At 45.6% G+C, this 14,332-nt stretch overlaps 1 protein-coding gene across 1 annotated transcript; it reads right to left on the bottom strand.

The window, feature by feature from the left end:
• Nucleotides 1-2,512: 2,512 nt before the first annotated feature.
• Nucleotides 2,513-12,118, bottom strand: LOC311149094 (elongation factor 1-delta-like). The gene is made up of 8 exons (XM_084186207.1): nt 11,599-12,118; nt 6,944-7,064; nt 6,648-6,719; nt 4,955-5,039; nt 3,900-4,003; nt 3,315-3,521; nt 2,922-3,116; nt 2,513-2,759 (listed from the first exon to the last, which is right to left on the bottom strand). Exons 2-8 carry the CDS (start codon nt 7,058-7,060, stop codon nt 2,721-2,723), a joined length of 819 nt encoding a protein of 272 aa, XP_084042333.1. The 5' UTR covers nt 7,061-7,064; nt 11,599-12,118; the 3' UTR covers nt 2,513-2,720.
• Nucleotides 12,119-14,332: the final 2,214 nt, after the last annotated feature.

Genomic DNA, 14,332 nt, shown 5'->3' with positions numbered 1-14,332 from the left:
TGCAAGAAAAAGAACAGATTTGTAGGATTTGAGACACTTCAAACTGCCAATGTGAACACAGCTTTAGGGCATTATCTGACAAAATCCATGAGTATGTCTCAAATGCCATCAACAACGTGAAAAATATCCCTCTATCCTTCTTGAACAGGCACCATTCTTCTGTTAAACCCCTCCATACAGTTACGACTGAATTCCCTGAGGATTTCTACCCTGTGTTCTGGCTTGGTTTGGAATCCTCTGTGGGGATATGCCAAAAGGATAAAAAAGAGCATGCAGCAAAGCACCACGGTTACACAGATTATGATAAGTATTAAGATGTTGTCGAACAATGAATGATCATTATGTTAGCAAGAGATGGATGAGTTGACAGATCGTTGCGAAGGAAATCCCAGTCATTTGCCATTCTCCCCATTTATATAGCTATAACTATTCTCCTACTGTATGCAGTCACCCAAAAAAAGTATTATACATCCATTAGTGATCACCTCGCCTTGTTTGAATACAGAAATGCACACAATGTAAGAACAGTTGGTTTGATATCAAGGGCTCCAGAGCCTTCACTTTATAAAGAAGGTTGAGAATGACTGATATACAGTGCCTTCGGAAAGTATTCAGACCCCTTGACTTTTTCCACAGTTACATTACAGCCCATTCTAAAATGGATTAAATAAAAAATGTCCCTCAGCAATCTACACACAATACCCCATAATGACAAAAGCGAAAACAGGTTTTTAGAAATTTTTGAAAATGTATTACAAATAGAAAACAATTTACCTTACTTAGATAAGTATTCAGACCCTTTGCTATGAGACTCTGAATTTACCTCCGGTGCATCCTGTTTCCATTGATCATCCTTGAGATGTTTCTGCAACTTGAGAGATGTTTCTACAACTTGATTGGAGTCCACCTGTGGTAAACTCAATTGATTGGACATGATTTGGAAAGGCACACACTTGTCTATATAAGTTCCCACAGTTGACAGTGCATGTCAGAGCAAAAACCAAGCCATGAGGTCGAAGGAATTGTCCGTAGAGCTCCAAGACAGGATTGTGTCGAAGCACAGATCTGGGGAAGGGTATCAAAACATTTCTGCAGCATTGAAGGTCCCCAAGAACGCAGTGGCCTCAATCATTCTTAAAAGGAAGAAGTTTGGAACCACCAAGACTCTTCCTATAGCTGGCCGCCTGGCCAAACAGAGCAATCGGGGGAGAAGCGGCTTGGTCAGGGAGGTGACCAAGAACCCGATGGTCACTCTGACAGAGCTCCAGAGTTCCTCTGTGGAGATGGGAGAACCTTCCAGAAGGACAACCATCACTGCAGCACTCCACCAATCAGGCCTTTATGCTAGAGTGGCCAGACGGAAGCCACTCCTCGGTAAAAGACACATGACAGCTCGCTTGGAGTTTGCCAAAAGGCACCTAAAGACTCTCAGACCATGAGAAACAAGATTCTCTTGTCTGATGAAACCAAAATTGAACTCTTTGGCCTGAATGCCAAGTGTCACATCTGGAGGAAACCTGACACCATCCCTACGGTGAAGCATGGTGGTGGCAGCATCATGCTGTGGGGATGTTTTTCAGCGGCAGGGACTGGGAGACTAGTCAGGATCAAGGCAAATATGAACGGAGCAAAGTACAGAGAGATCCTTGATGAAAACCTGCTCCAGAGTGCTCAGGACCTCAGACTGGGGCAAAGGTTCACCTTCCTACAGGACAACGACCCTAAGCACACAGCCAAGACAATGCAGGAGTGGCTTCGGGATGTCTCTGAATGTCCTTGAATGGCCCAGCAAGAGTCCGGACTTGAACCCGATCGAACATCTCTGGAGAGACCTGAAAATAGCTGTGCAGCAACGCTCCCCATCCAACCTGACAGAGCTTGAGAGGATCTGGGAGAAACTCCCCAAATACAGGTGTGCCAAGCTTGTAGCGTCATACCCAAGAAGACTCGAGGCTGTAATCGCTGCCAAAGGCGCTTCAACAAAGTACTGAGTAAAGCATCTGAATACTTATATAAATGTGATATTTCTGTTTTTCATTTCTAGTTCAAGTTTGCAGAAATTTCTAAAAACCTGCTTTTGCTTTGTCCTTATGGGGTATTGTGTGTAGATTGATGAGGGGGGAAAAAACAATTTCATTAATTTTAGAATAAGGCTGTAACATAACAAAATGTGAAAAAAGTCAAGGGGTCTGAATACTTTCCGAATGGACTGTATCTTGTAGGATCATGTTGCTACCTCATACATTACATTTACATTTTAGTCATTTAGCAGACGCTCTTATCCAGAGCGACTTACAGTTAGCACATACATTATTTTATCGAACCCACAACCCTGGCGTTGCAAACGCCATGCTCTACCAACTGAGCTACATCCCCTGCCGGCCATTCCCTCCCCTACCCTGGACGACGCTGGGTCACACCTAGGGATACATTTGACCCTTTATTTCCTACCATTGTTCCCCACACGGCCCCAAAAATGTGTTAATACCAAGAGAGACAGACAAGAAAATAGTTAAAGTGCACCAAAAGCTCTTTATTATTAACCGTGTGACAAACAGCAGCAAGGGACGGACTGGGAAAATTGCTACGTCCCAAATGACACGCTACTCTCTACATAGTGCACTAACTTTGACCAGCTCATAGGGTTCTGGTCTAAAGCAGAGCACTACAGAGGGAATGGAGTGCCATGTGGGACGGGCCCAATGAAGAGGAAGGTGGAATCAGATCTTGTTGAAAGCTGCTACGTCAACACTCTGGACCTGCAGAACAAGAGACTAGAGATAACATTCATCAAGGTAAAGTACACAACCATCTCTAATTTGGGTAAGCTAACCTGTACAAAGTGTGTGTGTGTCAGTTTAAATGTGATCCTTCATTGTGGACCCCCCAAGGATTACGTGTGTGCGCGCGCCTGTACTCACATAGTCCTCGAACTTTGTGATCTCCTCCTCTAGCAGGTCTGTCCCGACCTTGTCGTCCTCGACAACACACTGGATCTGTAGCTTCCGGATACCATAACCCACGGGAACCAGCTTCGACTGACCCCAAAGTAGACCGTCAGCGACAACAGACCTCACACATTCCTCCAGCTTAACCATGTCTGTCTCATCATCCCACTGTAAGAGAGTGGAGGGAGGGAGGGAGGTGGAGGAAGGGAGAGAGGGTAGGTGGGAGAGGGGAAGAACATAACAGGGAAGAAGATTTTAATGTCATGAACACACAAAGGAAGACACAAAAATACCATTAATATTTTTTAAATACTGTATAGTGATTTGAGAGAGCGTTAGGAAGAGTGCGGGGTCTATGTGACATACAGGCTTGACGTCCAATAGGATGGAGGACTTTGCGATGAGGGTGGGTTTCTTTGCCTTCTTCTCTGCGTACTCTTTCAGCCTCTGCTCTTTGATTCGCTCAGCCTCCGCATCCTCCTCTTCATCGCTGCCGAACAGATCCATATCATCATCATCATCATCTATATCCTCCACTGGGGGGCTGGTCTTCTGCTGCTGGACAGAGGTTCCCTGAAGAGGAGGGGAGAGGTAGATAAATAAATACATATTACATATATATATATATATACACACACACACACATATACACACAGGGGTAGACATATGAACATAAAAATATATGCCGCTTTGTGTCACGTCAGAAGACACGACGACTCAGTATGCACTAATAATAGTCCATGGCTACTTGTCCCGTAAGAATGACGCCATCTGTCGAAAGACAATGGCCACTTAGCAGATGCTTTTATTCAAAGCGACAGACTACAGTGAGTGCATGCATTTTTAGTATGTGTTTGCGATCCTTGCGGTAATTGAACCCACAACCTTGGCATTGCGCGCACCAAGCTCTTCCCAACTAAGCCACACAGGACCAGAGCGAGAGGGACTTACGTTTGTACAGGGGGCTGCAGAGACTGGAGCTGCCGACGGTGATTTCTCCAGAACCGCTACCCGACACTCCAATTTAGACAGAGCTGACCGCAGGTCCTCCACCACTTACAGAGACACAGAAGAAAGAAAGTCAGTAAGATTACAGATTAGTTATAACATTTGCAATACAGATTAGACATTCTGTACACAAAAAGGGAAACAAACACACCTTTCAGTAACATTACAGATTGGTAATTTCATCTCTATACATGTGGACACACTTCTATAAGATTACATACACTGAACAAAAATATAAAACGCAACATGTGACAACGATTTTACTGAGTTACTGTTCATAAGGAAATCAGTAAATTTAAACGAATTAATTTGGCCCTAATCTATGGATGTGCATAGGCCCACCCACTGGGGAGCCAGGACCAGCGAATCAGAATGAAGTTTTCCCCACAAAAAGGCTTTATTACAGACAGAAATACTCCTCAGTTTCATCAGCTGTCCGGGTAGCTGGTCTCAGACAATCCCGCAGGTGAAGAAGCCGGATGTGGAGGTCCTGAGCTGGCGTGGTTACACGTAGTCTGCGGTTGTGAGGCTGGTTGGACGTACTGCCAAATTCTCTAAAACGACGTTGGAGGCGGCTTATAGTAGAGAAATTAACATTCCATTATCTGGCAACAGCTCTGGTGGACATTCCTGCAGTCAACATGCCAATTGCGCGCTCCCTCAAAACTTGAGACATCTGTGGCATTGTGTTGTGAGACAAAACTGCGCATTTTAGTGGCCTTTTATTGCCCCCAGCACAAGGTGCACCTGTGTAATGTTCATGCTGTTTAATCAGCTTCTTGATATGCCACACCTGTCAGGTGGATGGATTATCTTGGCAAAGGAGTAATGCTCACTAACAGGGACGTAAACAAATTTGTGCACAACATTTCAGAGAAATATGTTTTCTGTGCATATGGACAATTTGGGGATCTTTTATTTCAGCTCATGACACATGGGACCACCACTTTACATGTTGCGTTTACATTTTTGTTCAGTATACATACACACACACACACCTTGGTGCAGACTGTGGTTCTCTAGCTCCAGGCTCTTAATCCGTGTGATGAGTTCGCCTTGATCTCCTACCCCATTAGCTGCACTCTGAACACACACACACGAAAGTGTCAGCAGATCACTAAGCATATCACCAGTAACCTCTAGTGGCTAAACTCAGGTACCACCACAACCAGTTAAATTGAGGAGACAGTGCAGACATGAATAGGATGAACACAGTTCTACATCATACATCACCACCATCACCTACAGGCACAGAGGCAGCTAGAGGCACAGAATGGCCAACAACAGCTACAATTGCAGCTCATGCAAAGCTGTCTCACTGAGGAAGAAAGGGTACTTTAGAGTGTGGTCTTGGTGATGATCAGACGAAAGTTTCAAGAAACCCAGGTAACCCCTCTGGAGCATTATACATGGAGGTGTCCAAATATTAGAATCCTGAAGCTGACCAATCACAACTCTTTGAAAACCAAACAAACACAAGTGTCAATATCAGCAGCACATAGAGAGGGAGTAAGCTCAGAGGAGGGTGGATAAGGACAGGGCAGACCATGGAGACAGATAGACAGAGACAGAGAAGCAGACCCATCATTCAGGGAGAATGAAGGAGGAACAAGGGTTTGTTTGTTTGTGTGAGTGTGTGCACAAGTCTGTGACCTTGCTCTTGGGGGGGGGGGGGGTCTCTAGCTACTGTGACACACAGTGGAACACTTACGGGATGGGGGTTCTGGGGTTGATCAAAGCCTCTGCTAGGTAACAGCGAATTCTTCAGCTGGGGTGTGGGGAGAGAAGGAAGGAGGGAGGAAGGGAAAGAGGGAACGAGTTGAATGAGGTTGGGAGGTGCAGAAGGGACTGTGGCAGAAAGAGAGCGAAAGCTACAAGGTGGATCAGGCAGAGGTACAGTATACCCAGGGTTGGTCTAAAGAGGAATCGGAGAAATGAAGGGCTAGCCAGTCATGCAAGAAATCATGCTTTTGCACAAATAGAAATCTTGCCTCAGCAGGTTACACCTGTGGAAACCTACACACACACACACACCTGAGGCTTAAACCAACACATCCGAACCACAACATACTACTAAAACATGCAGGAATGGCTGGGCCTGAAATTAAATACACACAGATACCCGTGACAACTCGCGAAATCACACATCAGGATTTCCTGTTAACTAAGCCAGAGCATGAAAAGCACACACGCATACACCTGTTTGTTCTCCAAGTGAAAGTGATAGACCTGGGTTGTATTCACTAGAAACCATACCGACCGTAATTACCTGAACTTGTCCCAAAAAAAAACGCTCGTTTTTGTTGTAAAGCGTTTTCCATTGCGTGCACTAATGAATATGACCCAGGGTTTTCAAGGCTCTTAGCAGCAGCTCAGGGTCAAAGTAAACACACCTCATGTTTCCCTGTGACGTGTAGCCTTAACCGTGTGGTCAGATATGGCTGGTTCAGCCGGCTTACGTGTGTTTGACCATGTAACAGACAAACAGGGACTGCAGTAGAAAACTAGCCGGCTGGCTAAAACTGGCACATTTACAGTAATGTTAATTAATGTGCACTGTCCCTGTAAAACTACATTTAATAAAGTATCTATATTAAATATAACCATCTTACTTTCAGTGCAGCTTTAAAACAGATCATGTGAGATAGATGGGTTGTAAAAAGGCTTGGATGGGTTTATATTATAACTCACTCCTGCTAGGGACTTCTGGATGTTCTCTCTTGCCCGGGCTATGTCCTGCAGGATGGTGTTGGCTCCCAGCTCCTACAGGGTACAGTACAGGAGACCAGGTCTGACAGGATGTAGGCATACACACACCAGAGACATTTCAAGTTTTATTGTCACGTGCATAAGTACAGTGAAATGCCTTTCTTGCTAGCTCTTTCCCAAAAATGCAGTAGTCGATATCAGGTGGTGACGTGTGAGGAAGATACAGACACAGAGGGTGGAGAGCATTGACACACACACAAACTAAAGGAATGTGCTACCTGTGCTGGGTGAGAGGTGCTGTTAATGTGTTCGTAGAAGTGTCTCTCCGCCTCATCATAGCGAGGCTTATCAAACCAGATCTTCTCCTGGACAAAGTAGTCTACTGCTGAACTCATGGTGCTACACGGACAGAGAGAGGAGAGGATAACAATGGTTAGTAAGGTAACATTCAGTCCATCAGAAAGCTTGTGTCCCTCTGTTTTAACCATCTGTGTCCCACAAGTTACAGACAAGACCACTTTTCTCTTTCCCAGTCACACCCACCCCTCACGTCTGCTAACATCATCCTTAGAAGTAAGCTAAATCTTTGAAAACCACTAACATTGAGTAAAACACATCAAGCAAGAAAAAAAGAAAAACTGAAAAGGATAACATCTAAAACCGAATAAAAACACAAAGAGACAAATGAGCAAACAAAACACAAAGTGAACTAAATTATGTGAAACAAACAAATGAACCAAATCAAGACATAGAACATCACTGAAAAGGATAAAAAATAAGGGGAAAAGGAGAAAGAGTAAATGAAGCTGGCTGTGTTTGTAGAGGTCCAGTCTCCTGGGATGGGTCATACTTGTCCCTCAGAGGGCCGGTGCAGGCGACCGATGACGATGACGGTTGTGGTAACGATGTGGCCGACACCCCAGCACCTTCTTTCCCACGAGCCCCCTCCTCTCGGTCTGCTACTGTTGACTCTGCAGGTACAATCTGGCGGTAACTGTAGAAACGGCTCTCTGCAGCCTCATAGCGTCCCTGGTCCAGCCACACCCTCTCACTGTCAGGATGCAGGAAGTAACAGACTCCTCCCACCGACATGGCTACGCCTTCCTCCTCTGCGACGTCAGCAGGCTCCTCCTCCTCCTGAATTGTGCGCAGAGAATGGAAGATTTCGAGCTTCCCCTGCGAGACCACGGATGCTTCTTCTACCACTTCTGTCTCCTCCTCCTCCTCCTCCTCAACAAGACTATGTGGGTGGTCTCCACTACCTCTGGAGGTTGAGGGAGCATTGGGGTTGGTACGTGAGGCGGAAGCTCCACTACCCAGGTTGTTGCCGGTGGGAGAGCGGTTGCTTCCGTAGAGGCTCTGGTAGAAGGCTGCCTCGGCCCGGTCGTAGAGAGGTTTCTCCAGCCACACGTCCCTCAGCAGCTCCATGGGGAGACGGGGGAGCCCATTCACCGGCTGGCCAGGGGCCAGGGCTGGGGTCAGTGGGGATGTGGAGGCTGCCTGGGGGGTCTGGGTCAGGGACAGGTACCCCTCATCTGGCGTGCTGGGGCTGTTGGCAGGGAGGGCTAGGAAGTCTGGGGCTGCTGGCTGCAGGGGCTCTGCAACAATGCGATGCTCTTCGGCGACTATGGGTGGAGGGGTTCTGGGGTGGTTCGGGGCTGAGGGTGATAGTGAGGGTTGAGGGGAGGTGGGGTGGTTGTCAGCAGTCAGGGTTGGGGGTGAGCCGCTGGGCCGTGTCATCGCCCCGTTGGCAGAGTGTGCCAACCAGCAGTGATACAGACTCTCAGCCTGCTCATACACACTGCGGTCAAACCACACTGAACCACACTCAGACCGCAGGCCGAGCAGGACCGCGCTGGGGGAGTCAGGAGCAGGGTTGGTAGAGGTGTGGCTACTGCCCCCCTGGCAAAGCTGGGGCTCCTCCCCTTGCTCTTGGCCAGGTGGTGGTGGCGGCTGAGTCACCATGGCAACAGGAGCCGGGCGGTTGTCGGGTTGAGCGGAGCGTTTACGACGGCGACGCCTCTTCCCACTGCGTTTACCGTTGACGTCTCCGTTCACGCTGCTACTCTCTGGGGAGGACGAAGCGGCACCACCCCCGTTCCTCTGACCTCCCTCCACTGCCACCTCAGTGGTACAGTCCACCTGGCAGCGTCTGGAAGGGAGATCAGGATCGGACTGATCCATTGCTGGACACAAGGGGTTCCTCTGAGGCATCATCTTTGATCCGAAGCAGAGAAAGAGAGTGACAGGGACAGGCTAGAGGGTTAGTTACACAGAGATGAGTTTAGAGAGACAGATTGATCCATATAGACTATATGTCTTTTAAATATCTTCTAATTTTAGTATCTTTGTAAGTTTAACTTACAAAGCAAATCTCAGTTTAACAGAGCTAAGAGACAATTCAATGGACCAATCCCAGAATGCATTTAGGCATGCAGGAAAGGAAAATAACTGAAAAATAACCAGATCAAGCAGACCAAGAGATTATGAATAATGAACTGAACGATGGATGATGTCCACTTCACTGGTTGTGTTTGAAGAGCACAAACAAGAGAAAACATATTCAACGTGTAAACTAGGTAGGTATAGGCTAGTGCCTCTGTTTCACAAGTTTTACTCCTATTTCATGCCTTCTGAACACAACTCCTGATGGCCAATGTTACATTCTGGAGTTCTTGGGATTCTCATACTTCTGAGGCTACCCATAGTAGATAAACACCCCCTAAACCATCATGTCTCTAGACTACTTATATTCAGCTCTACTCAGATGTAGAGGACACAACATTGTATCTGTCCCATTATGGAGTCTGAGAAAATGGGCAGCGCCATTGAGGCCATCTCCATTTTTAAGTAGTCAATTTTCTTATTTTAATACTTCTATGAGTTGGTAAATAATCTGAAAGTGTGCATACTGCCACCTGGAGTGTGTTGTTTGAACAGGTATAAAGCCAAGATTGGCGATTTACTGCCACCTGCAGTTATGGAATGCTTGCTCATTTTATTTGTTTATTTAACCCATATTTTACCAGGCAAGTTGAGTGAGAACACATTCTCATTTACAGCAACGACCTGGGGAATAGTTACTGTGGAGGAGGGGGGATTAATGAGCCAATTGGACGCTCATGAGTAATTAATTGGCTGATCCCTTCTGGTGACCTGGATGGAATTATGTGATGCTTCTTTAACCGATTGAAAGTCTCACCCAGTTGACTACTTCAAAATGGTGAAACTGTAAAAATTACAAATCACAAGCAAATGCCAATAATGTCAGCATATATCAACATGCACATTCTGCATGCAAACTGAAAAGGTTTCTGCATAACCTTAATGGGCAAAACATTTAATATGATCACTCAGCAAGGTTACTGGGGGGCCTTGGTGAATGAATGACGTGTTGTGTAGTGGTGAATGGTGACGATAACAGTAACAGCACCGGCATGCTCAGTCATAACTAATGCAGGTAAGACAAACTCGCACTGTGGAGCAGACCAAGTGGCACCCTATTCCCTTTATAGTGCACTAGAGCTCTGGTCAAAAGTAGTGTACTATAAAGGGAATAGGGTGCAATGTGGGATGAATCCTGTGTACACAGCATAGAATGAGAATCATAGCTTCTATACAGTATGTCTACACAACATAACCTGCCACAGTTATTAGCAATATGGGATGCAGCTGTAGTTTTCATGAAGGAGGACGATTCATGCCTCATTCATGATTCATACAGTAGAAACAGGAAATACATTTCCTTATACCGATCCCCCCCCCCCAATTGTTTTTTTTGGCCTACTAATGTCAAACTTGGCAGTAGGGTACTATTGCTGAGCCATGTGCTTTAAATTAGATTTAAAAATATTTTTGTTACAATTATTCAAATCCTGATATTTCGCCATTCATGAAATTATTTCATGCATGATAGGTGAGTATAGTTGCCCTATATGAAACACCCTATGTAACTCACCTTCCTTGGTGAGCGTGAGACCAAACAACTGTAGTGATTAGATTAGAATGTTCTGCATGTTCATCCATTTAGCAGCCGCCAGCCATGAACAAACAAACAAACATTATAGCCTAATATGGCATACAGACCTACCGGAAAAGCAACACTTTTGGGAATAGGGTACAGTATAGGCGTGTAAGTAGACTTACAGTAGCCTAAATGGTGACAGCTTCATAATTAGTCTAAAGTGCCTTCACTACATTGGGACCCTCCTCGTGGAGCATGCAAGAGCAACGTGTGAATGAGAGGAAATCTAAGGTACTCATTAAAATGCCCGTCTTTGGATTGGGGCCATGTGGGAGGGGGAAAGCTATTAAGACTGCGTCATTGCAACGAAAACGTTTAGATTTGTATGTCATTCGATGAATAAGCAATAGCTTAAACCACATTTTACTAATGTTAGGCTACACTTCGCAATCATACTCACTTTTCCAATTCTTGAGAGCATAGAAAAGGGGACAGAGGCATAATATTAGAGGTTGTCGTATTTGAAACAGTGACAAGAAACACATTAATACATTATAGTTTGTTATTAGCTGACCAACAGCAACATTGTATCAACCGCGATGCTATTCCTTTGTTTGATCGCCGTTTCAATGTAACTATTTCAGGTCACCGGCTCGCACTGCCACTGCAGTACCGAGATCTTCAATCGCTCTCAAGATATCGAGGCAGGTTGTTACAAATTAAAGCTTTAGCACACATCTTGATTCACTAGCAATGAATTCGCTGAAAATATTTGATTATTTTCATCTTTTGTCTCAGTATCTCAGTTAATGTAGACATTCATTTTGGGCGCCCATCATGGCTCCCCGACATTCCTCTTTTCTTAACCGTTCACATTATTTCTCCCTCCCACCAAACAATTTGACTAGCGACTCCCATGTTCATTTCTCGAGAATCCCCGGCTCGAAAAGCGAGCTGACAGTTACTTACTGTTCTGTATTTCGGTGGTTATTGGGGCCGGTGGTCCTCGTGCGATTGTTCAGCTGGGCGCCTAGAACAGAAAGAGGGACGAGTGGGAGAATAAAATGCGAGTGATTCGAAGGGGAGGGGGAAAGTGCCTTGTTCTTGTAAACACCCGGTTGCTTGACAGACACTGAAAATAGTATTTTTGAATCCTAATATTATGAATGTCCAGAACAGTGTATTCATGATTTAGTTTTTAATGATTTATTTGTCCATCAGTTTTTTGGGGGTTGGTATATTCCCACTGCACTTGCTCATGACAGAAGCAAGAATTGAGGCATAAAACGTAAACTATTTCGCCAGAAAACGGAAGACGTTGACCATCGTCTGTCACCGCCTTTCAAAGTGTGTTGCATTATGGTTATAAAAATTGTCAGACTTGCGACATGTCAACTGCATGAACTTTACATAAATCATGTGATCAAAGGTCAGTTTTTGATGAAGTCGCACAGTTTCTTCTCACCAACCGCACCATGCAGCCATCATCAGCATTGTGAAAGGCACTATTTGCCAACCAATCATTAGGGTTGTTTGAACCACGCTAACCTAACGTAGCAGGCGTAAAAGAAAACGGCTGAGCGGCGTTTCCATATCCAGTTTTCAGCGGAAACGGAAGCTAGGTTGAATTAGCTGTATCACAGAGTTTATGTAGCACTATATTGGATCACTCCAATAGGGTATCCTTCCGCGCGGCAGGATACATTCCGAGTAAGAATTTCAGATTAGTCCCGTGTACCGGGTAGTGCTGCGGCTGAACCCTTTACATAGCTGCCGCGGCACTACATCCACATCTTCCTTTTCTCTGCTCATTCTAGGGAGGATTCGCTTGGTAAGAGCGCTATGTTAGTGTATAAGCGCAGAAGTGTACCCGCAGCTATTCAATAACTCGGATCAGCTAGCCTCTCCATCAGGGTGCTCTGCTGTCCCCCCCACTTGGTTTGGCTCGTGCCATCTTGTTTGGGTTTCGTCCTTGTTTTTATTACTTGTGACAGTGTACCAACCTGGGCGATTCTCGGTTTGGTCTACGAGTTTTGCGGCGCTGAGGGTTTGTCTTAGTTGTCTGTCCACCCGGAACCCTCCCGGTTATAGCTTTCAGGTTCGTGGAGCACGCCTATCCCGTAAGATCGGGAGACTGTATGTTTCGCTCCAGCGGGCTTTAAGTTGTCCACTGAGAGTGAGCTAGGTGTAGCGAGGCGCACCACGTTTCATCTCTCACAGGGCGCAGCCATCTTGCCTAGATTCTTGTGTGTTCAAAGGTGAACAAGCTATGGAAAGTAGCTAACTTAACGAGAGGTGACCATTGCAGGACTAAGTACGGTTATAAACACAATTTCCCTTAAGTCCTGCCAACCAGCACCCCCACGTATATAGCAAGAGATAAGCTATAAACGTGGCGTGAGTTACAGCCGACCCACACACATAAAGCAAGAAATAAGTCATAAATGTGTGAGGTAGAATGCCCCCTGCCCCTTCAAGGTCAGGCAGTTTATACTGTTGGCTGAATTATTTTTCCACAAGGTAAAGCTACAGCCATTCATGTCCCCTCTCTTTCAAATAGTGTATGAGACTAAGGCTGATACTGGGTCTGTAGTAATCTTTACTATTATACAGTATTGTGCAGTGTTTACTATAAACAGTACATTACACTGTTGGCTGAATTTTTTCCACAAGGAAAAGGTACAGCCATTCACATCTCTCCTTCAGATTGTGTATGAGACTAAGGCTGATACTTTAGGTGCCATTCTATACTGTCGTAAAGTATTGTGCAGTGTATACTATAGACAGTAATATTACACTGTTGGCTTCATTCTCCAGTATGTTAGCCCAACCATGGTGAGATTACACTAGTATGTTTTTCACACAGTTGCTGGGTTGCGATAGTTTTTGTTACAGTTTTACAGTACATACAGTAACTATCATAGTTTCCCTTGGAAACTCACATCTCACTGGCTAGGCCACTCCAGGACCTTAATGTGCTTCTTCTTGAGCCACTCCTTTGTTGCCTTGGCCGTGTGTTTTGGGTCATTGTCATGCTGGAATACCCATCCACGACCCATTTTCAATGCCCTGGCTGAGGTAAGGAGGTTCTCACCCAATATTTGACAGTACATGGCCCCGTCCATCGTCCCTTTGATGCGGTGAAGTTGTCCTGTCCCCTTAGCAGAAAAACACCCCCAAAGCATAATGTTTCCACCTCCATGTTTGACGGTGGGGATGGTGTTCTTGGGGTCATAGGCAGCATTCCTCCTCCTCCAAACACGGTGAGTTGAGTTGATGCCAAAGAGCTTGATTTTGGTCTCATCTGACCACAACACTTTCACCCAGTTCTCCTCTGAATCATTCAGATGTTCATTGGCTAACTTCAGACGGGCCTGTATATGTGCTTTCTTGAGCAGGGGGACCTTGCGGGCACTGCAGGATTTCAGTCCTTCACAGCGTAGTGTGTTACCAATTGTTTTCTTGGTGACTATGGTCCCAGCTGCCTTGAGATCATTGACAAAATCCTCCTGTGTAGTTCTGGGCTGATTCCTCACCGTTCTCATGATCATTGCAACTCCACGAGGTGAGATCTTGCATGGAGCCCCAGGCCGAAGGAGATTGACAGTTATTTTGTGTTTCTTCCATTTGCGAATAATCGCACCAACTGTTGTCACCTTCTCATCAAGCTGCTTGGCGATGGTCTTGTAGCCCATTCCAGCCT

This window comes from Coregonus lavaretus (assembly GCF_964263955.1).
Source record: "Coregonus lavaretus genome assembly, chromosome: 21".
NCBI lineage: Eukaryota > Metazoa > Chordata > Actinopteri > Salmoniformes > Salmonidae > Coregonus > Coregonus lavaretus.
Note: the sequence above shows the minus strand (reverse complement) of the source record. Positions and strands in the feature narration are given on the sequence as shown.

Bases quoted from the DNA above. Each gene is read 5' to 3' on its own strand.
- LOC311149094 (XM_084186207.1), bottom strand. From the start codon at position 7,060: ATGAGTTCAGCAGTAGACTACTTTGTCCAGGAGAAGATCTGGTTTGAT. The intron at 3,117-3,314 runs GTATGTCACATA...ACTCTCTTACAG, and splicing joins TCCTATTGGACGTCAAGCCT to TGGGATGATGAGACAGACAT. The intron at 2,760-2,921 runs GTGAGTACAGGC...CTTGTTCTGCAG, and splicing joins TCACAAAGTTCGAGGACTAT to GTCCAGAGTGTTGACGTAGC.